The 24,486-nt window shown below is 48.7% G+C and overlaps 1 protein-coding gene and 2 pseudogenes across 1 annotated transcript; all 3 read left to right on the top strand.

The window, feature by feature from the left end:
• The first annotated feature begins 15,477 nt into the window (after window positions 1-15,477).
• LOC150047948 (RLA class I histocompatibility antigen, alpha chain 11/11-like) lies at window positions 15,478-24,146 on the top strand. Its single transcript, XM_090355235.1, is given in 7 exon segments — window positions 15,478-15,870; window positions 18,150-18,312; window positions 18,314-18,385; window positions 18,887-19,200; window positions 19,321-19,408; window positions 22,818-22,891; window positions 24,073-24,146. Coding segments are annotated over 7 exon segments (1,158 nt in total). The 5' UTR covers window positions 15,478-15,497.
• Window positions 15,890-17,162, top strand: LOC150047950 (securin pseudogene; annotated as a pseudogene).
• LOC150047949 (large ribosomal subunit protein eL28 pseudogene) lies at window positions 20,187-20,559 on the top strand (annotated as a pseudogene).
• Window positions 24,147-24,486: the final 340 nt, after the last annotated feature.

Genomic DNA, 24,486 nt, shown 5'->3' with positions numbered 1-24,486 from the left:
ACTGTGGCTCAAGTGATAAGGTGTTAGCCTTGAGCAAAAGAAGCTCTGGCACAGTGCCCAGACCCTGAGTTCAAGCCCCAAGAATGGAGAAGAAAACTCTGTTGGACATGTCATTCCATGATAGCTTCAATCCACAAGTCTCAGATTTCACCTCCTTAGGAGCTAGGACTCAGCTCATTCAATGTTATTTTATCAGAACTGAAACAAAAAAACATCTGTTGAGGTATGCTAAACATGTGCCCTTCTCTGGTCAGTGCCCAATTAGGAAATATACATACCATATCCAGGTTGTCCCAGAAGAGAGGAACAGAGGAGCTACTGTGTTACAGGCCAGCCAGCCACTGGGCTAGGTGCAATCACTGTGAAATCTCTTGCTCATGCAGGGAACACTGATTCCCCTTTCCAAATGCATATCTTGATGGATTACCCAGCATCCCACTTCCTGTTCTGAGCCTCCCTTCCAGCTCCTCTCAGGCTCATTTCTCTGGAAGTAGCACTCTGTGCACGCTCTTCTTGAGCCCCGAGCAGGACACTCTGGCCTCTTACTGAAAATTCCATCTTTGACGTCCTGGATGTAGACAAGGTTTTAGCCTGGCTCTTCGATGGAGCTGGCTCTTTCCCTTGATCTGTCCCTCCTACCACTCCCCAATTCCATAGTCCTCAGGGTTCCTCTGGCTCTCTTGGTATTCATTTTAATCATTTGGCACTGGATGTGAACAGAGCATCTACTTGGAACAACTATTTCTCCAGGTATCTGCAGTGGACAGTGTTGAGAGGGTTACTGGCTCAGCTGTTCTCACTGGTGGACTGACAACACTGTGGTTCTTCTTTATCCCAGGGGCTTGGGATGTTCATAGCTAGAAATCAGACCCCTGGAGACCATGGTGGTGCTTGACATGTCACGGGTACTGACAGGCTTGCCCTTCTCCTTAGTTCTGAACCATATCTGGGTAACTAGGGGACACTGATCTCCGAGGTGGTCTTTCTTCTGTGGTTACTTTCTGTTTTGGTTTTTAAATTCTACTTTATAGTTGCAAATTCTTAACTGGAAACTTGAGCTCTCTCACAATTTAGCTCATGGATAGGAATCTACTGACTGGGATTTTTTTCCCTTGTCCTGGGGCTTGAACTCGGGGCTTGAGTGCTATCTCTGAGCTTCTTCATGTTAAGGCTAGTGATCTGCCAGCTGAGCCACAGTGAAACTTCTGGCTTTTTCTGAATAGTTTATTGGAGATAAGTGTCTTGGGGACTTTCCTGACTGGACTGGCTTTGAACCGTGATCCTCAGAACTACTGAGGAAGCTGAAATCTGAGGATTATAGTTCAAAGACAGTCAAAGAAAAAATAATAATAATAAGGTCCCTGAGTCCTTGTGAGACTCTTACCTCCAAACAACCACCCAAACATGGGAAGTGGTGCTATGGCTTAAGTGGTAGAGCAGAATCCTTAAGCACAAAGAGGCTCAGGGACAGCACTCAGGCTCTGAGTTCAAGCCCCACATGGAGAAAAAGAACAGGATAATAGTGCCTCATGCTCCTACTCCATTATGTCAGTCAATATTTCATATTTTATCCTTTCTAATGTTATTGTGTCTAGGACTCATTTTCCCCACTCCTAAAGGATAACACCCCTTGACATGCAGAATTCTGATACAGAAAGCAGAGCCTCAGCCTCCACTTTCCCTTTTCTAACGCTTCACTGAAGAGTCTCACAGTCCTTGGTGCCTGGGCTGGCTTTGAATGGAGACCTCAGATCTCAGCCTCCACAGTAGCTAGGATTACAGCTGTGAGCCACACCCGGCTTAGACAGGCTTTTTGTTTGATCTTTGGAGAGAGATTGTCAGACTTTCTCATCTAGAATTTTTGTTTTGTTTTCTTTTATGCCAGTCCTGGGGCTTCAACTCAGGGCCTGGTTGCTGTACCTGAGGTTTTTGTTTGTTTTGGTGGGTTTTCTTGTTTTTGTTTTTGTTTTTTTGCCAGTCCTAGGGCTTGAACTCTGAGCACAGGAACTATCCCAGGGTTTCCTTAGCTCAAGGCTAACCCTCTACTACTTGAGTCACAGTGCCACTTCAGGCTTTTTCTGTTTATGTGGTACCAAGGAATTGAACCTAGGGCTTCGTGTATGCTAGGCAAACACTCTAACACTAAGTCAAATTCCCGGCCTGTCCCCAGGCTTTTATGGTAAGGCTACCATTCCACTACATGAACCACAGAGCCAATTGGGCTTTGCATTTTTTTTTTTTTGCCAGTCCTAGGCTTCTGCTCAGGGTCTGAGCACTGTCGTTGGACTTTCTCAATGTTAGAGCTCTACCATTTGAGCCTCAGCACCACTTCCAGCTGTTGTCTATGTATTTGGTACTGAGGAATTGAACCTGGGTCTTTATGTATGCTAGGCAAGCACTCTACCAGTAGGCCAAACTCCTGGCCCCCTAATTGGGCTTTTTTAGCGGAAATTTAGTGTAAATAAGTCTCACAGACTTTCCTGCCCATTCTGGCTTCCAACTGTAATCTTTATGTCTCAGCCTCCTGAGCAGCTAGGATTATAGGTGAGAGCTGTCTGTAACTGGCTGTCCTTTAGCTTTTTCACTCAAGCCTATTGCTTTACCTCCTGAAGGCAAGAGCTACACAATGCTGAAAATTCATTTCTCCATAGCACAGAGACGTCTGTGTGCAATGCCATCCCGCTAAGACACTGCCTGCTGCTGTCAGTGACAGGTGGCCCCGGAAGGGTATAATAGCAGAACCTATATATGGTAAGAGCAGGTGTAATTATGACAGAAAAAAATAATGGAGAAGCTGAGCATGGTGGTACATACCTATAATTCTAGCTACGCAGGAGACTGAGATCTGAGAATCATGGTTCAAAGCCAGCCTGGGCAATAGAATCCGTGAGCTACTTCTCTCCAATTTACCACCAAGAAAAGTGGAAGTGCTGCTGTGGCTCAAGGGGTAGGGTGGTAGCCTTGAGCTGAGGAGCTCAGGGACAACGCTCAGGCCGAGAGATCAAGCTTCATGACCAACAGAAAAAAAAAAGCTGAAAGTGGGCTATAGGCTCAGATAGTAAAGCAGAGCTGTAACCTTGAGAAAGCCCAAGGACAGTGCTCAGGCCCTTAGTTCATGGTCCTGGATTAGCAAAAGTAATAATAATAATAATAATAATAATAATAATAATAGTAAAGCCTGAATACAGAAATTAACCTGAATCTAGACTGATCTGCTAAGAGAAGCTCTTATTTCCCGTAGTTCTGGACACAGGAGAAGATGCTGGGAATATCTGAGTCCTGTGACTACAGTTATTATTGGAACAAGAGTATTGTTTCTTTTGGGCTCAATACTGGGGCTTGAATTCAGGGACTGAATGTCCATTGTTAAAATAGCTTGCCCTTTAACTTTTTTTTCTTTCTACCAGTCCTAGTGCTTGAACTCAGAGCCCCAAGCTTCTTTTGCTCAAGGCTAGCACTCTACCTCTTGAACCACAGAAACATTTCTGGCTTTTTCTGTTTATGTAATAGCAAGGAATTCAAACCATGGCTTTATGCACTAGGTAAGCACTCTACCATGAAGCCACATTCCCAGGCCCACCTTTTTCTTATCAAGGCTCTACAATTGAGCCAGACCTCTATTTCTGTTTTCCCCCTTTTTTGGTGGTTAATTGTAGGTGAAGCTCATAGCTTTTCCTTCCTGTATGGGCTTCAAACCATGATTCTCAGATTGCAGCTTTCTGAGTAGCTAGGCAGACATTAGCCCTTGACACCTAGTTAAGAACAAGGAGCAGGGAAGAGTGCCGGGGCCAGCCGGCAGCAAACCAGGGTTTGCAGATTGGGGTTCCTGAAATAGGGGGCAAGGACTAGGAAAAAATAGAAGAGAGACAGACACACCGGGTCCGGGATGTCTGCAGTCCAGGTAAAGACTGCCCCGTTTATTTTTCACTCCCGCTCTTCCCTTCTGGAGACCCAGGGAACTTCCAGGTGTTACATTCATATGGTAAATCTCAGGTCATTTAAACAGAATAAGGCCAGAAAACAATAAGACAATAAAGCCATTGTCTGATGCAAACCAAGGTACAGTTTGATTCCACTCTGGCTCCCAACAGAAGAGGACCCAGATGAATATGAGTACATTGAAACCCAGAATGACAACTCTTCATGGCCCTGTACCCATTTGGCTGCCTTCTCTTGTCTCTATCTAGAATGCACCAAACAAAGCAAACACATGGTTTTCAGACATTACCCAGACTTTCTATTCTGTCTTAAGTTTTGCCATTCATCTTCAGGTAACTTATCAACCTGCTCTTGACAAGAATTTGACAAACAAGTCCATAGGCACATTCTCCTTGCCAATAGGGAAGCAAGAAGCTGCAGCTCAGAGCAACCCACAGTGAGGTCACAGGTGGAATGTCCAGCCCTTTTTTGGCTGGAGCAGCAGGTGGATGGGGAAGGAGAGCCAGGCCGGTGTGGGAAGAAGGTCTCAGTGCACAGGACTGGGCTGGGCTTCTATTTCCTCACAGGATGCTGACAGAATGCAGACTCCTGGACATGATCAGAGCCTGGGTGCAAAAGGAGAAGCCAGGAGCTCATGATGTCTCAGGAGGGAGGATGAGAGGCAGGAACAAGCCATGTATCGCTCAGTGCTGTTACAAGATGGGTATAACATGTTGAAGAAAGAAACCATGAAATCACATCAGCATAAGCTAGAACACTGAGCAGTCGACCACACATTCAGTACATCCCAATCCAGAACCCCCACAGAACCATAAGAGTATTCCAGGCGCCTCCTATCCCTTCTTCAGAGTTGCAGGGTGTCTGTCACTTTTTAAGCTGTGAGAGAAGCTTCAGAGCTCTGAGCATTGTCCCTGCCTGTGGGAAAAGAACAACATGAGAGCTGGTCAGAGCCCATAAGAGACATGGCCAGGGCCGGGAGTTTGGCCTAGTGGTTAAAGTGCTTGCCTAGCATGCATGAAGACCCGGGTTCGATTCCTCGGTACCACATACCTAGAAAAAAGCCAGAAGTGGTGCTGAGGCTCAAGTGGTAGAGCTCTAGCCTTGAGAAAGTCCAAGGACAGTACTCAGGCCCTGGGCTTCCCAGGACTGGCAAAAAAAAAAAAAGAGACATGGCCAGCCAGGGGTGATGGCTCATGCCTGTAATCCTAGCTACTCAGGAGGCTGAGATCTGAGGATCACAGTTCAAAGCCAGCTCAGGCACTAACCTCCATGAGACTCTTATCTCCAATTAACTACTAGAAAGACAGAAGTGGTGCTGTAGCTCCAGGGGTAGGGCAGTTGAAGAGCTCAAGGACAGTGCCCAGGCCCAGAGTTCAAGCCCTACAGCTGGCAAAAGAGAGAAAGAGGGGAAGAGGCTAAAAGGAATTATGGGGTAGTTGATCTTCCAGGGCTCCAGTCTCATGTGTCTCAGCAATCACTTCCCCCTTTCTCCTTTGTAGTCACTTGGAGGACTGAGCATAGCTGCCTCTTTCTACTTGTGAGAAGAAAGCAATACGTGAGGTCAGGTATGGGCCATGAACATTCTGAGTTCTAGGCAAGTGTGACTGTAAACCAGTAAAGGTTCAGGAGAGAAGCAGAGAAGACCTGGGAAGGAGGAAGACCAGGGGTCCTCCTGGAAGTCTGTCCTCAGGAGAGGCCTTCCTGTGGACTGGCTCTGCTGGGCATCAGGTCCCCATCACCACCATCAGAAGCATGACACATCCTTCTTTTTCCATGTGATTTCACAAAAGAGGTGTTGGCACCCAGGTCAGCAGGCTGGGTAAGCAGCTGGGTGTGGTGGCACTTCCAAGGGGACAAAGTACACTTCTAACTAGAGATAGGAAAACACAAGTGGAATAAGAACATGGACCCTGTTCCTTCCTACATTTATACCCCCTCTTCCACATCACAATAGCCACCACAGCTCCAATGGCTCTCCATGGTTCCCAGGAGAACAAGGCCATTGGCAATTCCTAGGGTGGGGACAGTAGTTTGAGAGGAAGGCTCCAGGAGGACAGGGAAGATTTGGGAATGTGAGAAGGTCCTGATCACCACCTCATGTTACACATGGTAGGTGTTTCTCTGCTCTTCTCCAGAAGGCACCACCACAGCTGCCCACTTCTGGAAGCTTCCATTTCCTGCAGGACTAGTCTCCACTTGCTCCAAATCCTGGGTCTTATCCTTCCACCTCTCTGCCATGTGACGGTGATCTCTGATGGGTAGAAATCCAGAGCCCAGCACTTTAGGTTGACAGCTTGTTCAGAGAAGAGGTGGAGGGTCATGTGTAGCTCTGGGAATCTGAGGTGGGGGGGAGAATCCAGAAATCCAGATACTTCAGTAGCTCATTGTCTCCACACTTGATCTTAGCCAAAAGGCTGAGCAGAGATCATGAGCTAATATTAAAGCAGCACCATGTGACCACCTGAGACTGCACTGACAACTGAGCTGAGGAGGATTGTGAAGTCCAGGTTTTGTAATCTATTCCCTGTTAAGGTCTTGAGTGGGGTTAAGACACGTCAGAAGATCCAGGTCTCTTAGAGGAACTCCTGGTTCTGTCCTGGGTAGAGTTAGACTCACAAAAGCCACAGCCTCCACGCGATGCCAAGATTTCTGCCAGAGTCAAGGGGCCTGTGTTGGCCAGGCATGCCAGGCAGTGTCTTCCCCTCCACACCTTTTCCTGAGATCAGAGCAGGTGTCAGAGTCACTCTCTGATAAATGTCCAGAAGACTCAATCCCTGTCTGGGCCCAAGGAGAGTGGTGTCCTAGGGTGGGTCTAGTTTTCCTCTACTGGTGGGAGGAGAGGATTTGGAGATCCCCAGGAGATGGAGGTGCCTGGTACCTGGGCACAGCAGAGCCTCTGCCATTCTCCAGGTATCTGAGCAGCCACTCCAGGGACTCCCCATCCAGGTAGAACCTTCAGCTCTCTGCCACCCTGGCCTTCTGCAGCTGGAGCCTGGTGATCTGAGCCCCCACAGGGGCGCCATGTCCCACTTACAGCCAGCCATGCTCAGACCACATCCCCGCCATGGGGCCAGGCCCCTCCCAGCACCCACAGAAAACTTGGCTGCCTTCGTCCCTGCTACTTTCCTGGGCCTTGCAATTGGGGTGGGGGGGGTCAGTCCGCAAGTTGCGGTCCTGGAGGATACAGACCCGTCCTTGGGAAAGGCAGAGGGTCGTGACCTCCGACCTGGCCTGAGGTCACTCAGGGACCTCTGTCACCGCCACCGCCATGGACAGCAGCAGAGGCAGGAGAACTGGGGCGCCATGACCTCGTCTTGAGGATCCGGGCTGAATCTGAGTTCAGTGACCTTTGGGGCCCTCTATCCTGGGACTGGGGCAGGGCTGATCGGCTCCTCCCATGGAGGCGGGAACTGGGGCCGCGTCACCAGTGTCCGGGCAGAAGCCACCCTCACAGGTACACAGGCTGGAGAAGTGAAACTGGAGTCTGGGGATCCCGGGCTCAGCTTCCTGACCCAGAGCCACGCTGAGCTCTGGGTCCGGGCACCTGGGGCGTCGCCCTGAGCCCTGTCCTCCCGCTCCAGCACTCTGTGCCGGCCTCCTGGGGGTTCCTGGCCCGGGACCACAGCACAGGTTCTCAGAGGGTTTGCTTCCAGGGGCTCTGCACCCCACACGTCTGTGGCCCCCATGAGCATCTGTCAGTATTCACTATGTTAGACATAAAGCTATCCTAAAAGATACTAGTTTAGAATCCTAATGACTAATAGTTACATATCAAGAAATTTCGGGGGTTCTTTTGATTTGGGTGCTTTTTATTTGGTTTTGTTGGTAGAGGGGTGTTTTCTTATTTTATGCTGGTCCTGGGTTTTGAGTTCATGAGCTTTCATTCTCAAAGCTGGCACTCCAGCACTTCCACTAGAGCCTCAGCTCCACTTTCAGCTTTTGTGGGCAGTAACTGGAGGTGAGAGTCTCACACTTTCCTGCCAGGGCGACTTTGCATTGCAATCCTCAATCTCAGTCTTAAGTGCTGGTCTTTGGGACAAAGTATATAGCTGTATAGCTCAGGCTGACCTTGAACTTTGGACTCTTCTGACTCAACTCACAAGTGTTGGAATAAAGATGTAGAAAGCTGTATGTCATTATGCCTGACTTGGAAATAAGTTGTATTTTACTTTACTTATTTTTAGTTTGCTGGTTCCAGGACTGAACTCAGGGCCTCATGCTTTCCCCTCTCCCCCAGCCCCATCAGGTCCTGTGCCTTTAGCTCAGGCCAGAGAACTGTCCCTGAGCAATTTTTGCTCAAGGATAGAGCTCTACCACTTTGAGCCAGTACTCCTTATCAGGCTTTTTGGTGGTTAACTAGAGCAAAGTCTCCTGAATTTCCTACATGGGATGACTTTGAACCTCGATCCTCAGATCTCAGCTTCCTTAGTAGCTAGTATTATAGACGTGAGCCACCGGTGCTTAACACTACAGCTTCAAGTAGGCAAAACCCAGTTTCTGGGATGGTTATGGGTTTATGTGTACTCTATCCTTTCACATTATAAGGACTTTGTGGCACACGTGGCACCTGAATTTAAGTGAAGGATACCAGATACAGGTCTAATCTCACATGGTTGTACATGAAGTTACATTTATCATTTCCCCCCTTCTAAGATCGACCTCCAGCCCCTGTACTCTTAGGTTAGAAATGCCAACTGAACCACCCCATCAGGACACAGAGATGTGTCTTCCTTTCGTGAAGGAAGTCCACTTTCTCCTATGTCATGGTAGTTGGACACTATAGGAGGTGTTACAAGTCACGTGACCATGTGTCAACCTCTGACCAGGACATGGTGACACACAGGCCGGGACTGTGCAGACACGTGTGGCAAGGATGGAGTGAGGAGCAGTAGTGAGACTGCCCAGGATCCAGGAATTTCACATGCCTGGAATCCCAGCTCAAGTGGCAGAGTGCTAGCCTTGAGCAAAAAGTATTCAAGGACAGTGCTCAGGCCCTGAGTCCAAGCCCCAGGCCTGGCAAAAACAAAAAAAGAAAAGAAACAGAAGGAGGCAAACATTGGGCAGGGTGGGAATTCAAGAGGGAGAAAAGATCCTAGGCCAGAAAGGTACCAGGGCTTCAAACCCCCTAATAATAAAAACAAAAAGGAAAAGGAAAAGAAAAACAGGTGCAGGTTGAACTGCACAGGGGCCGGGTTGAAGTGAATACAGTGTGTGGTAGGGCTATTTTTTGTTTTAAGCGGATCTGGCCCATTCCCTCTCTTGATGGCTTACTTTCTGTTTCAGGAAATGGACTCTGCTGCCCAGCTCTTCCACTGGGTGGCAGAAGCTACATTGGTCCACAACATTGGAAGGGCATGTCCTAAAGGCCTGGGGATCAGCTTGTTTTCCAGGAAAAAAGAACTTGGGAGCAGCCCACTGAATAGTGAACATCACTGCAGCAAGCCCAGGGATCAAATCCCATACCACCCAAGGGATGCAGTAAACAATGTCGAAACCATTCGAAACTGTGGATTCGTATTCCTGGCCTGTACCCATGTCTCAGTATATCTAGGGGACAAGATGTTTGGGGAGAGAGGAAGAGGGAGCTGTGCAGACCCTGTCACCTCCTCTCTCCCTCCACCCCTTAGGTTTGCCTCTCCAAAGCTAAATCGCTCTCATGGCCCTAGATATGCCTGCGATGACAGCCACAACTCCTTCCTCCTTCACAAGCTTAGTTTAATTCCAGCCTGGACAGGGGAAATTTTAAGATGACACCCAGAACAGAAAATACCACGGAGAACATCAACACCGGTCCAGGTGATGTAGCTGCTTTATTAATATAACCACCATCTCTATGCATATTTAGCATGACTCCTATTTGGTCAGGAAGAAAGCAAGGAGAGAGGCTGCCAGAACGGTGCAGTGGGTTCTATACCCAAGGAGGTCACACAGACTCTGGGGCAGCAAGACTTGGCAGCCCCGCCCACCCGGCCAGCCCCGCCCACCCAGGCAGCCCTCTTACCCGGACGCAGCCCCGCCCACACAGGGGCAGCCTCTCCCACCCGGGCAGCCCCGCCCACCACGGCAGCACGGCCCACCTGGGAAGCCCCGCCCACCCCGGCATCCCCGCCCACCCCTTCCCTCTCGCAGCCCGGGCTGCGGACCAGTCAAAGCGCTGTTGTGCCAGTTTTTCTGGCATTTGTCACGAGAGAGAAACTGAGCTCCGGAGTCCTCTAGTCGGAGACTGCGGTGCGGACCCGGACTCCGGAGGTGCTGAGCCCCGGTGAGGCTGCGGGTGGCTGTGGTCCTGGCCAGAGGCCTCGCCTGGGTGCCACCCCGTGAGTGGGGCGGAGGCGGGCCGGGGGCGGGGGGGGGGCTCCAACCCGGAACTTCACGGCGCTTCTGTTTCCTAGGGGTGGTTTTCTAAAATCTTGGCAGGGGCGAGGACTCATCTTAGTTCAGCACCCGAAACTCAGACGATTCCGGAGTTTTGTCCATACGTGGGTTTTTCTTTTTCTTTTCTTTTTTTTAGGGGGGAACCGGGTCATGGGGCTTGAACTCTGACTCTGGGCGCTGTCCCCGAACTCTTCGCCCAAAGCCACCGCCCTATCCTTTTCTAGAGATTGATTGGAGATGAGAGTCTCGCCCTGTTTCGGTGCCCGGGCTGGCTTTGAACCGTGATCCTCAGGTCTCAGCCTCCAGTGTGGCTAGGATGGCAGCGTGAGCACCGCGCCCGGCCTGTTCCGTTCTTTTTCTGGGTACGTGGTACCGGGGAATCGCCGCAGCGCCTCGTGCAGGCTCGGCAAGCCTCTTCCACTAGGCCACACTCCCGCCAGTTCGTGGCCTTTGTTTCTTGTCTGCGGTGGGGCTCGCTAGTGCTCCACCCCACAGCGCCGCTTCCCTTTCTTGAGTGGCTGAGTGGCATCTCACGGGCTTTCCTGCCACAGCAGGCTTCCGACTGCCATCCTCACGTCAGTCTCCAGAGTGGCCGGGGTTGTAAGCCTGAGCCTCCGGCTCCCGGCTCAGCTGGTCCTTGTAAGGTTTACCCTGGTCGGGCTGCTCCTCCCAGAGCCCTCCTCCCGGCTCCTGGCTAGGTCTCTGCCCAGTTCCAGGGTTCTCTAGGTAACCGGGGAGGCAGACACCTCCATCCAGTGTGGGCACCCCTCCCCTCCCCTCCCCTGGCCACACCCTCTCCCCACCCCCTACATAAGTGTAGGCTTTGCCTCTCTATTTCTCCTTCCTGCCGGATTACCACGTGGTGTTCTCTTCATCAGACTAGCTTAAATCAAAGAGTCTTTTTTGTGTGTTTTTTTTCGGTTGTGGGGCTTGAACTCAGAGCCTGGGTGCTGCCCCTGAGCCTCTTTGTGCTCGAGGCTAGCGCTCTTTATCACTGGAGCCACATTGCCATTTCTGGTTTTTGAGTGGTTCACTGGAAATAAGAGTCCCACGGAGAGTTTTGTACCCGGGCTGGCTTCAAACTATGACCCTCAGAGCTCGGCTAGATTACAGGTGTGACCCTCTGGCACCTGACCAATACATTTCTTTTTCTTTTCCTTTTTCCTGGTACTGAGGCCTGAACTCAGGGCCTTGACACTCACTGTTTCTTATTTATTTTGCTCAGGCTGGTGTGCTGTTGAACTACAGCTCCACTTCTGACTTTTTGATGGTTATGGGAGTTAAAAATCTGTCAGAGAAACAAACATGAAAAGGGGTATCAATGTTCAAGAAGTAATGCACCCACTTCCTAAAGAATGTAACTATAACCCCTCCATACATTACTCCCCAATAAAAAATAAAATAAAATAAAGAATCTAGACAGTGTGGTGGCTCACGCCTGTAATCCTAGCTACTCAGGAGGCTGATATAGGAGGATCAAGGTTCAAAGCCAGGCAGAGCACAAAAAAACCCTGAGATTCTTCTCTCCAATTAACCTCTAGAAAACAGGAAGTGGGGGGCTGGCTCCAGGGTAGGGAGATAGTCTTGAGCTAAAGAACTCAGGGACAGCACCCAGGCCAAGTTCAAACCCTGTGACCCAACAACAACAACAAAAAAGAATCTGTAAGAGGGTCACAAGTTTGGCCTAGTGGTAGAGTGCTGGCCTAGTATGCATGAAGCCCTGGGGTTCCAATCTTCCAAACCACATACACATAAAGAGGCACTGTGGCTCAAGTGGCAGGGCTCTAGCCTTGAGCAAAAAGTGTCCAAGGACAGTGACCAGGCCCAGGAATGACCAAAAAAAAAAAAATCTGTCAGTGTTTCCTGTTCTGCCTGGGCGGGTCTTCAATTGGGATCCTCAGCTGTCAGCTTCCTAAGTACCTAGGATTTCAGTGAACTGCCAAGATTTAGGATATTTGGATGTTTGTGTTCCTTTTTTTTTTTTTTTTTTTTTTTGGTGGGTCATGGGGTTTGAACACAGGGTCTGGGTGCTGTCTCTGAGCTTTCTGGCCATTTTGGGCCATAGCACAACTTCCAGTTTTCTGGGGATTAATTGGAGATAAGACTTTTCTGTCTAGGCTGCCTTCAAGCTTCAATCCTCAGAGCTCAGCCTCCTGAGTAGCTAAAGATTACAGGCCTGAGCCACTGACACCCTCTGTGCATTTCTTATCTGACCAAATGGACAGTCACCTGGGACCTGGCTGATGAACTCAGCCTTAGAAAGGATGAAAAGCTTCTCTTATCACCTTTTCTGCCTAAGTGTTTTCATTTCTGTGGTCATATGATGGGCTTGGTATTTGACTTTCATGGTATAATAGAAATAACCATCATAATTATGTATCTTTAGGATGATTTATCTTCCCAGCACTTTTGTAAGACCCATAGATCATAAATTTATTTTTTTCTATTGCCTATAAAACAGTAATGCATTTGTTTTAGATGCATAGGGTGGTTAGTTTTATTTATTATTTACTTATTTTTGTTGGACTTGGGGTCTGGCACTGCGCTTGAGATCTTTTGCACTACCACTTTGAGCCACAGCACTGCTTTCTCAGTTACCTGGTGTATAATTGGAGATAAAAGATGAATCTCTGGACTTTCCTGCTCAGACTGGCTTAACCCTGATCTTCAGTAATTTCTGAGTAGCAGCCGGTGGGGTGGCTCACACCTGTAATCCTAGCTACTCAGGAGGATCACGGTTCAAAGCCATCTGGGGAACTAAAATTCCAGAGACTCTTCTCCCCAATTAACCACCAGAAAACCAGTAGTGGGGCTATGGCTCAAAGGCTAGGGCAGTAGCCTTGAGCTGAGGAGCTCAAGGACAATGCCCAGCCGATTTCAAGCCCCAGGACCAACCAAAAAAAAAAAAAAAAAAGCATTTCCTGAGTAGCTAGGATTACAGATGGAAGCCACCAGCACCCAGCCATGGTGGTTAATGATATATGTCAACTTAACCAGGTCCTAATAAACAGCTAGTTTATGAAACATGATTTGGATATTTCTGTGATGGGGATGAGATTGGCACTTAAATGAGGGAGTTTTGAGTATACTAGTTGCTCCCTTCCCGTAGGTGGGCCTTTCTCAATCACTTGACGACTTGAGGTCCCGGGAGAAAGAATTCTCCCCACACTGCTTCCATAGGCTGTTTGCTTCCAGCCTGATCCTGCATATTTTCATGTGCTGTCATGATTGTGTGTTACAGTTTGCATTTTCCCTGCAACTGTACATGAAAATCTCTTTCATCCTAGCAAGTCTCTTTCTCTGGAGCTGCAAATAATACAGTATTATACACACTACGCACGCAATAAGGGGCTAAGAATGTAGCCTAATGGTAGATGGCTTGCCCAGCATGCATGAAGCTCTGGGTCGATTCCTCACTAGAGTACCCAGGCCTTGAGTTCGAGTTCAAGTCCCAGGACTGGCAAAGAGAGAGAGAGAGAGAGAGAGAGAGAGAGAGAGAGAGAGAGAGAGAGAGAGAGAGAGAGAGAGAGAGAGAGAGAGAGAGAGAGAGACAGACAGAGAGAGACGGGGGGGGGGGGGGGGGGGGGGGGGGGGGGGGGGGAGGAATGCAATGAGCAATTATAGCCAGCAGGTGGAGACAAAGTGTTTCAGATGCAGGAACAATACTGCTCAAAAGTTTCAGGAAGGACAGGGAGTGTGTTCTAGTGGTAGAGTGCTTACCTAGCATCACAAAGAACCAAATTGGATTCCTCGGTACCATATACATAGAAAAGTGGTACCACATACAAAGAAGAGCTGTGGCTCAAGTGGTAGAGGTCTAGTCTTGAGAAAGCCCAAGGACAGTGCTCAGTGCTCAGGTCCTGAGCTCAAGCCCAAGACTGGCAAAAAAAAAAAAAAAAAAGTTTCCTGAAGGTCCAGGACCAGTGGCTTCCACCAAGACTGCTAGAACCCTAGTTACCTAGAAGTCTGGGATCTGAGATTGCCATTTGAAGCCAGCCTTGGGCAGGAGACTATAATTTCCAGTTAACCTCTAAAAAATCCAGAGTGAATCTGTGGCCCAAATGGTAAAGCACTACACATGAGCAGAAAAACACAAAAAACAAAAAAACTTGGACAGTGTGTCTGAGCTCTTCAGCTCAAGGCTACTACTCTACCCCTTGAGCCCCAGCGCCACTTCCAGTTCTCTGGTGGTTAATTGGTGCTAAGAGTCCCATGGACTTTACTGCCCAGGCTGGCTTTGACCGGGTCTCAGCCTCCTGAGTAGCTAGGATTACAGGCATGAGCCACCACACCCCGCTCCACAGGGACTTTCTAGTGAAACCTTAAACACACATTGTTGTCCCCTTTCTGAAGCATGTTAGCACACCGTGTGTGGAATTAGAATTCATTTGGGGCAGGCAGACACCGTGGCACATACCTGTAATCCTAGCTACTCAGCAGGCTGAGCTCTGAGGAATGTGGTTCAAGGCCAGTCTACCAGGAAAGTCCCCAAGATTCTTATCTCCAAATAATTACCAAAAAGCTGGAAGTGGAGCTGTGGCTCAAGTGGTAGTAAGCTCAGGCCCCAGGACTTGCACCCTCACCAAAAAAAAAACAATTAACTTGGGCCAACAGATTGCGCTGTTTCCACTGTTTTACACTGTGTGCCTGCCTCTTCTACTGTATGCATTCATGTGTATATGTGCACAAAACTGTGCACTTGTGTGCAGGGAGCCATGTGCAACTATGTGCAGCCATGCACACACACATGAAATCACAACATACCCACTCATTCGTGTAACATATTCTGTTAGTTTGATAGGTAAAACGTATGTGCACATTCATGTGTGCCTGTATACTCACAAACACATGCACAGGTACATAGATAGTATAAATATTCAACTCATCTACACAGGAATGCATGTGTATACAAACCTGCACATATACGTGCATGTGTGTAAACCTTCACTAGCCTACATATCAACACGAGCACCTATGTGTGCATATATGAGGAACCTGCACATATGAGTGTGCACATAGGGTGTACACACCTACACACACCTGCACGACGCACATAAAATGCATATGTGCATGTATGCATGTGTAAATTCATGCAGGCATATGCATATGCATACACACACAGAGATACACAGCTGTACTCATGCACAGCTCACACACACGCAGGCACACTCACTCTCACATGCATGCACATATGCACATACTGGGAGCTAGGTTTTCCCTCAGACTCTGTCACTTACTGTGAGTGCATGGTTCCTCCTGCAGGATCACACTCTCTGCAGTATTTCCACATGGCTGTGTCAGAGCCCAGTCCAGGAGTCCCTGCTTTTCTGGCCACTGGCTTGGTGAACGAGCTACCCTTCATCCACTTCAACAGTGAGGAGGAGAAGGCAGAGCCTGTTGCTCACTGGTTGAAAGAAGACCTGACTTACTTTGATGATGAGACTAAAATCTTCATAACCTGGATGAAGCTTTTCCAGCTAAGTCTCAGATATGTGTGAAATTACTACAACAATACCTGGGGCAAGAGCCCAATCTCTGTGCTCCCTCAATGGGCAGGTAAGCACCATGATAAAGTGGTGGGAGCAGACCTCACAGTACCCCAACCCTCAGGGATGGGGGACCAGCAGCAGACATCCTGACAAGCCATCACTTGAGACAGCCAGGCCCCCATATGGCTCCTAAGGAGGGGCTGAAGCTGGGGTCCAGGCCTGTCAACGCGTTAGATGGGAGAACTCAAGTTTTAACACCACGGGTTGGGAAAGTCTTCAGTGCTCCACTGGCCTTACCTACAACTGCCAGGAAGGCTTTAGGAACGGTTAACAGAGCTACAGAGAAACCAAGGGAGACTAATGAGCCCTTCAAACAAAAGCAGTTCAACTTCACTGGCTAAAAGATGACGGAGAAGACTGTGAACGCATCAAGCTCTGTTCCTGCCTGGAGGACACCTACCCAGAAATAGAAAAATTCTTCCCCTCAACCCTCTAGACTCTGAGAGTTTCCACCTGCCTGAAGAACACCAGACGCACACCTGCCGCTGAGTGGAGTGCCCCTCGTGGTCTAGAGGAGGAGCGGGGACTTGAGACACTGCTGCAGCTGGGTCCCCCTCACATGTAAAGAAGCCACGTCCTGCATGGGAATCTGATCTGTCATAGTGTCCCTCCAGCATTCTCTCTTCCCTGGATGTCCAGCTGCTTCCTAGTGTTATGATCTGGATATTTAAAGTTCTACTGCACTCTGGTTTGTGTGTTTGTATTAATAGTTTTGTTGTTGTTGTTGTTGTTGTTTAAAAAAAAAATGTGAAATCGGGCCGGGAGTTTGACCTAGTGGTAGAGTGCTTGCCTGGCATGTATCAAGACCCGGGTTCGATTCCTCTGTACCACATACATAGAAAAAGCCAGAAGTGGTGCTGTGGCTGAAAAGGTAGAACACTAGCCTTGAGAAGGCCCCAGGACAGTGTTCAGGCCCTAAGCTCAAGCCCCTGGACTGGCACCCAAAAAAAAAAATGTGAAATCGGGCAATGGGGACAAAAACATGAGAAGTGGTATCAATGTGTGTGAAGTAATGCTCCTTCTATCTGGTGAATGTAACTGTAACCCATCTATTAATTGCAATAAAAAAGAAGAGAAAACCATATTGTTACAATTTTTCACCTTGTTATCTGATATATTTTATATGTGCTTAACTGGTTATTTGAAATTGGATAGGTAAGGGGGGAAATCGAAATAAATGGGGGAAGAGTGGGAGGGAAATTGGGACCAAGTCATGAGAAAGGGTATCAATGTTTTTGAAGTTATGCACCTTCTATCTGGTGAATATAATGTAACCCTTCTATTAATCACAATAAAATACTTGAAAAAAAAGAAAAAATGTGAAATCCTATTTGAGAAACAATGAAAGCAAAAAAAAAAAAAGACTGGAGGCATGACTAAGAGACAGAACATCTGCCTAGTAAGCTCAAGAATCTGAATGCAAACTCCAGTCCCCTCCCAAAAACTCATGCATACTAACATGTATGGATCCAGTTGTGCATATGTATGTATTCCATGTACTACTGCTTTTTCTTTGACCATGAAGACCTGGTTTTGATTCCTGGTACCACATACATAGAAAAAAGCCAAAAGGGGTGCTCAAGTGGTCGAGCTCTAGCCTGGAGAAAACCTAAGGACAGTGCTCAGGATCTGAGCCCAAGCCCAGGAATGCAAGAAAAAAAAAAAAAAAAAAACAAGAGAAGCTACCAGAGTGGCTCAAGTGGTAAAGCCCTAGCCAATGAATGAAAGCATCAGATAACGTTAGTCCTGGTCTTAGACAAAGGAAAAAGAAAAGGGAGAGGGAGGGGGGGTGGAGAAGAAGAAAGGCAGGAAATAGAAAGGAAAAAAAGGGAAAGAAAGAAAGAAGAGCTGGGCAAGGTGGCTCATGCCTGTAATCCTAGCTACCCAGAAGGCTGAGATCTGAGGATTGAGGTTCAAAGCCAGCCTGAGTACTAAAGAATGTGATACTCTTTTTTTTGTTCATATAATTTTTGTAAGAACGTGATACTCTTATCTCCAATTAACCACTAGAAAATGGGAAGTGGAGCTGTGGCTCTAGGGGTAGGGTGGTAGCCTTAAGCTGAAGAGCTCAGGGACAGCGCCCAGACCCAGAGTTCAAGCCCCAACACTCACAAAAAAAAAAAAGAAAGCAAGATAAAGAAAGAAGGAAATCCAGAGATCATGGGGAGGGAGGAGGGAGAGGAAGAAGAGAGTGGATGGGGTGAAAGGGAGGGGACAAAAGCCATAATGGAGAAGCCTGGAGTATTTGCCTGGCTTCCTTGACATGCCGTTCTTGGGGGATGGTAGGCCCTCATACCCTCCACTTCACCTATGGCTGTGAGCTGTGGGAAGATGGCAAGAAGAGATGGCACTGGCAGTATGGCTCTGATGGTGAACACTACCTGCTCTTGGATATGGAGTCTGAGCAATACTTGGCAGCCTCGTTCCTTGCCAGCGACACCAAGCGGAAGTGAGGCCACCGAGCACAAGCTAGAACAGGACAAGAGCTATCAGAAGAATGAATTTGAAGCTTGGAAGGAACAATTTGACCCACACTGGTCATGACCTTCCCCAGCTCCCCTTCCCATGTCCTCGTCAAGGCCCCTTCTTTCCAGAGCTGGGGGTGGGGAGGTTGTCCCTCAGAGCCACCCCTGCACAGGACTGTGGCCATCTGTGGTGGAGGGTGGAGCCCATGTGCTGAGAGCCACTCCCCTCCGCTGTCTCCTGGGCAGTGCTCCCTGCTCCCTTCTGAAGTCCTCCCTGGAGGACTCCATCTCTCAGGAGACATGGCACATGCCGTGGCTCTTGGAGGTTTTCTCACACTTTAGCCTCTTTCCCACTGGAGACACAGCTGTGAGAGTTGATGTGAGACTTGAGAGCTGGAAAATGGGTCTACTCGAGGAGGGGGTTGGGAATGAACTCCCAGGCCTTTCTCGTGGGTCCCTGCCGAGCTTAGGCTGCTTCCCTCCACCCCACTTAGATGACACGACTGCAGTGTCTGGAGTTAGGGCACATGTCACTCATTACATCAGATGCTACCCGACATGGCTGCACATGGATCCTCTCTACTCTGTCAACCTCAGAGCATCCCCAGACCCACGTGACCACCACCCCAGCTCTGAGCACGAGGTCACCCTGAAGTGCTGGGCCCTGGGCTTCTACCCTGCGGAGATCACCCTGACCTGGAGAAGGGATGGGGAGGACCTGACCCAGGACATGGAGCTGGTGGAGACCAGGCCTGCAGGAGATGGAACCTTCCAGAAGTGGGCAGCGGTGGTGGTATCTTCTGGAGAGGAACAGAGATACTCATGCCATGTGCAGCATGAGGGGCTGCCGGAGCCCCTCAGCCTGACATGGGGTAAGCAGGGGCTGAGGGCACAGAGCAGGTGGGCAGAGAAAGCAGGAGCCATCTGGAGCCCTCAGCAATGGAAGACACTGAGAGCAGGAGCACACCTCATCCTCCTTTTCCCTCTTCCAGAGCCACCTGCCCAGCCCACCATTCCTGTGTGGGTCATTGTCATGGTCAGCATTGCAGTTCTGCTTCTTTTGGCTGTGGTTCTTGTGCTGTAGAGGAAGAGGAATGCAGGTAGGCAGGTGGAGGTGTGAATTCCTGGCACACTCATAGGTTCAGGCCCCAGGTAGAAGCGTGTGCTGCACACGGGATGGGAAGTGGTGCACACTCAGGGCATCCCCAGCCTCACAGCTCCTCTTCTGTAAATCACAGGGTGAATGAAGGACACAAAAGTCACCCCTGAGGGTGGTGATGGAGACCAGATTCCAGCACTCAGGTCCCCAGGGAATGTCCCCACTGAGGTCTCACTCCAGGAGGTCCTGGGCTCCCTCTTCCCAACTGTTGTGCTCATCTCTCCAGATGAATCCCTGGTTCCTTAGTCACATTTCTGGAAACTTCCCTTGAGCTCAGGGCTGGGGATTCCTCCAGACCCTCATGGCAGTGCTCGTGTCCCCTTCTCACGTGCTGTTTGTCCTTGCAGGTGGCAAAGAGAAGGCTATGACAAGGCTGCAAGTGAGTAGCATGTGGGAGGGAGGTGACCTTGGTGGTGTGCAGACAGGACCTGTGGGAGCTCCTCCACCCCATAATTCCCCCAGTGACACCGTGGGCTCTAACCAGTTCCTCTCTTCTCCCAAGGAGAACCTATATGGTCATTCTGAGCCCTTTACTGTGGCAGTAGACTCCTGTCTTGCTCTTATTATTTACAAAATATGCAGAAGCCATTCGCCATTCTTTGCCAGTTTGAATCTTGGAGTCTTCATTAAAAGGTCTCCATCTCCAGCTGCCCCTTCGTGAGGAGCTGCCATCTTGTCCTCACATCTGCAAGGTCTCACATCTGGATGGTCGTGAGGAATTGCTCCCGTGTCCTCATGAAGAGGAACAGGCACAGCACCCAGCCTAATAACCTCAAGGCCCACAACTCCTTCCAGAACAACAGGCTGATCCATCTTAAGACTGTGGGAGTGGGCCCGCCATCCACGGCAAAGGGGTGGTGGTGGCCATGAAACAGAGATCTGGTCCGTGGAGCCAGCTACACCATCAGCTGGAATGCATGCACCACCTCCAGCAGCGTCAAGCACATGATCCTCAAGAACAAGTACAGCCCGGATCTGCACATGGCTGCCATCCGAGATCTAGTGCCATCCTGCACAGCCAGATACTGTGGTGGTGAAGGGGAAGCGGACCTGCCCCACTAAGAGCTCCTGAGCTTCACACCCCCAAGAGCAAGTCTTGGCTTCTTTAAAAAAAACAAAACAAAACGTGGGGGAAGGCCAGGGCTTGGGAGTTTGACCTAGTGGTAGAGTGCTTGCCTAGCATGCACTGAGCCCTGGGTTCAATTCCTTGGTACCATGTACATGGAAAAAGCCAGAAGTGGTGCTGTGGTTCAAGTGGTAGAGCACTAGCCTTGAGGAAACCCAAAGACAGTGCTCATGCCCTGAGCCCAAGCCCAGGACTGGCAAAAAAAAAAAAAAAAAAAAGTTTTCCCTAGCTATGGGCGGGATATAGGATGTTATCCTGGCAATAAACCAACTATAGGATGTTTGGCCTGGCTGGCTGCTATCTCCAGGGTCCAGCTGCAAATACAAAGATTTCCTGCTCCAACCCTTTCTCTGGCCTTCAGTCCCCTGTACCCTAAAACTACCTCCCCTGCACGAGAGCAGTTTGCTTTTCTCTATCCCATGAGAGATTAGCCTGTTTGCTTTGGTGAACAATAAATTTGTCTTCTATATGACTTGCATTCTTATGATTTCTGGGATGGTGCTTACAGATTGATTGAAACTAAGATTTTTGTGGGACATAGATTTGAAAATGTTATCCACATGGGCCTGGGAGAGGGTGTTTATGTTGTTATACTAATAAGATAGGTGTAGGCCAGAAGGACCTCTTTATCCGTTGGTTAAAGGAACTTAGTTAAATGAGCCCAAGGTAGCTCTCTAATTGAGAAATCAATTCTTTGATTTATTTTATTTTTTTATTTTTTTGCCAGTCCTAGGGCTTGAACTCAGGGCCCGAGCACTTTCCTCAAGGCTAGCGCTCTACCACTTGAGCCACAGCACTACTTCTGGCTTTTCTATGTATGTGGTACCAAGGAATCAAACCCGGGTCTTCATGTATGCCAGGCAAGCACTCTACCGCTAGGCCCAACACCCAGCCCCAGTGATTTGATTTCGTGTGCATAAATAGCAGTGGGGGGCTGGGGAGTGTGGCCTAGTGGTAGAATGCTCGGCTAGCATGCATGAAGCCCAGAGCTGCATTCGTTCGTACCCACATACCCAGAAAGAGCCTGATGTGGTGCTGTGGCTCAAGCAGTAGAGTGCTAGCCTTGAGAAAGCTCAAGGACAGTGCCCAGACCCTAAGTTCAAGCCCCTAGGACTGGAGGGGGAGGGTGGGGAAGCAGCGGAGAATGAAGTGAGATAATTGAGTCAGTAATCCCAGCTCCTGACCAGGAGCTGGGCCCTGTTTGTTTCACAGACATCCTGGAGCCTAGCCTGGAGGTGGAGGGCTGTCCACCCATTTCCAAGGTCTAGAGGTGAGGCAAGCTGTCCTATGAATTAGAGATAGCTGGCTCCATGGAGCACCAAGGGGGCCCTGTTTGGGGGAATATGTAGACCCACTGTGTTGTTTAGCCCCTGGGGATCCCGGCCCCTTGTGCTGTGTGTATACCTAATGCTTTGCTGAGGCTTGTTCTTCACCCAACTTTTGGCCTTTGTCATTAAAAGCTTGGTGCCAGGATTGTGGTCCAGTGGTAGAGTGCTTGCCTTGCATGCATGAAACCCTGGGTTCAATTCCTTGGTACCATATACACAGAAAAAGCTGGAAGTTATCTGGGTGCTGATGACTCATGCCTGTAATCCTAGCCACTCAGGAGGCTGAGATCTGGGGATCACTGTTCAAAGCCAGCTATGAGGAAAGTCCATGAGATTCTCATTTCCAATGAATTGCCAGAAAACTGGAAGTGGCACTGAGGCTCAAAGTTTTAGAGCACTAGCCTTGAGCTGAAGAGCCCAGGGACAGCACTCAGGCCCAAACTTCAAGCCTCAAGGCCAACAGACAACAACAAAAAAAAAAAAAAGAAGAAGAAAAATATCCGGAAGCTGTGCTGTGGCTCAATGTCCAACAAATGTTCAGTGGGTGAATTGATTATGGTACTATCCACTTACCTTAGTTACAACAGCTTAATGGGTACATGTGAGATAATTTATAACTTACCTAGAGCTATAGAATTCTGTTTTTATATTAGTAATATCTGACTATTCCAGTCCTTGAGAGTAGGAACTAGCTTTGTTCAATTTCTTTTGTCTCAGAACTTAACATATCCAGCATATACTGTTCCTAAAAACTTGTGTTTTTACTAAATTCAAAACAAAACAACAACAAAAAAAATAAGCTTGGCACTGATGGCTCACATCTGTAATCCTTGCTACTCAGGAGGCTGAGATCTATGGATCATGGTTCAAAGCCAGCCTGGGCAGAAAAGTCCCCAGGAGACTTATCTATAATTACTCAAAAAAACAGAAGCAGAGCTGTGGCTCACTTGGTAGAGCTCTAGCCTTGAGCATAAAGAGGCTCAGAGACAGTGCCCACACCATGAGTCAGGCCCCACAACTAAAAAACAACAAAAACAGCTGGGTGCTGATGGCTCCCATCTGTAATCTTAGCTATTCAGGAGGCTGGAACAGTGACCAGACCCAGGGTTCAAGACCCACAACCAACCTAAAAACAAACAAAAAAATAACAAAAACAGAAGCTCTGGTAATTGAACTACCGTGGAACACACATTAAATACTAGCTCCAGAACCAAGATTGGAACCTAGTCTGGAAAAAGGGAAATGGGATGAAGTTGATGTTTCAATGAAGTTGTAGCATAGGTAAGACGAATCCTTGTTTTCTCTCCATTGAGAATTGGCCAGTCATGGGACGGAGTTCCCCAGACATCACTGACCAAGTATCCACATAGTGGACACGACTGACCCAGGAAAGAAAGCTCAGCCGGCATGGGGGATTGAACCCTGCTTTCTCTTGTCCTTTCAGTTTTAACTTCAGCTTCCAGCACTGAATGCATCTTGTCTCTCCACCCTTCCTGATTGTCTCTTCACGTGGTACTTTTCCTATCAAGGCCATGGGTCACTAACAGGACCTGTAGGTCCTGCAGAGTTCACAGGACAGGGGCTACCTCTTATCAGGTCTCCATCTCCCCAAGCCCATTCGGCTCCTGGTTTCCATGCCATCCTCAGCCTCAGTCCCTCTGGGATCCTCCCTGCTAAAACAACAGAAGGTAAGAGGAATCCCCTGAGCATCTCTGAATACCATGAATTCTCAAGGGAAGCTCAGCTGGCCATCAAAAGACCCATCTGAGGCCAGAGTCTCAGATGGACCTCAGCTTTTCCCAACAGGGACTTTCCCCCTAGCCCATTCTGAATAACTTTCAAGCACATTCACAGGCTAGTAGTATTTAAAGTTTGAACTGAAGTGTAAATTCCAGGACTTATGTCCTCACTGGCACCAATGGGGGTGGAGGGGAAGGGAGCAGGAAGGTGCATGAAGAAATGGCCCAAACACCTCAGCCTGTCCTTGGTAATTTCCTTTGCCACTTGGTTAACAAGGTCTCTGCTGGCATGAGAGAAACTTCCCAGTGAGCCAGAACTTGACTAGGATACTGGTAAAGCAAAGAGGAATCTAGTAGACCACCTGTCATCAAGCTGTGCTTTTTGCTGCCAGACAACCTGGACAAGGCCATCCATGGCAGTCAGTACTACAAAGTCCATTCTGTCTTCTCCAGGAATTCAACCTAAGTATCTAGCTTGGGTTGCTTCACAAGGACGATCTCTGCTGAAATGCAGACGACCTCCTAAGATGGTACTGGCCATCTGCCAACTCCTAGCTCTGGCTCTGTACTGGGTCATCCTTGCTCGGTTCCTAAACCAGACTAAATAGGTCATGGACATTTGGTTCTGTGCTATCCACTAGCTCCAAGACCTGTAAATAAGAGAAAACTTGTAGGGCCGTTCTGCACAAATCATAAATGTGCACACAAGTTGTGTGCTAACAATGAAATCTCCATTTATGCACACTTCATGTTCTTACAGGCATGTGAACCTTAACTAAAAATTTATATAAATAACAAGTCCTGGG

This window comes from Megascapheus bottae, chromosome 22 (assembly GCF_031878675.1).
Source record: "Megascapheus bottae isolate mThoBot1 chromosome 22, mThoBot2.hap1, whole genome shotgun sequence".
NCBI classification, from domain to species: Eukaryota; Metazoa; Chordata; class Mammalia; order Rodentia; family Geomyidae; genus Megascapheus; species Megascapheus bottae.
Note: the sequence above shows the minus strand (reverse complement) of the source record. Positions and strands in the feature narration are given on the sequence as shown.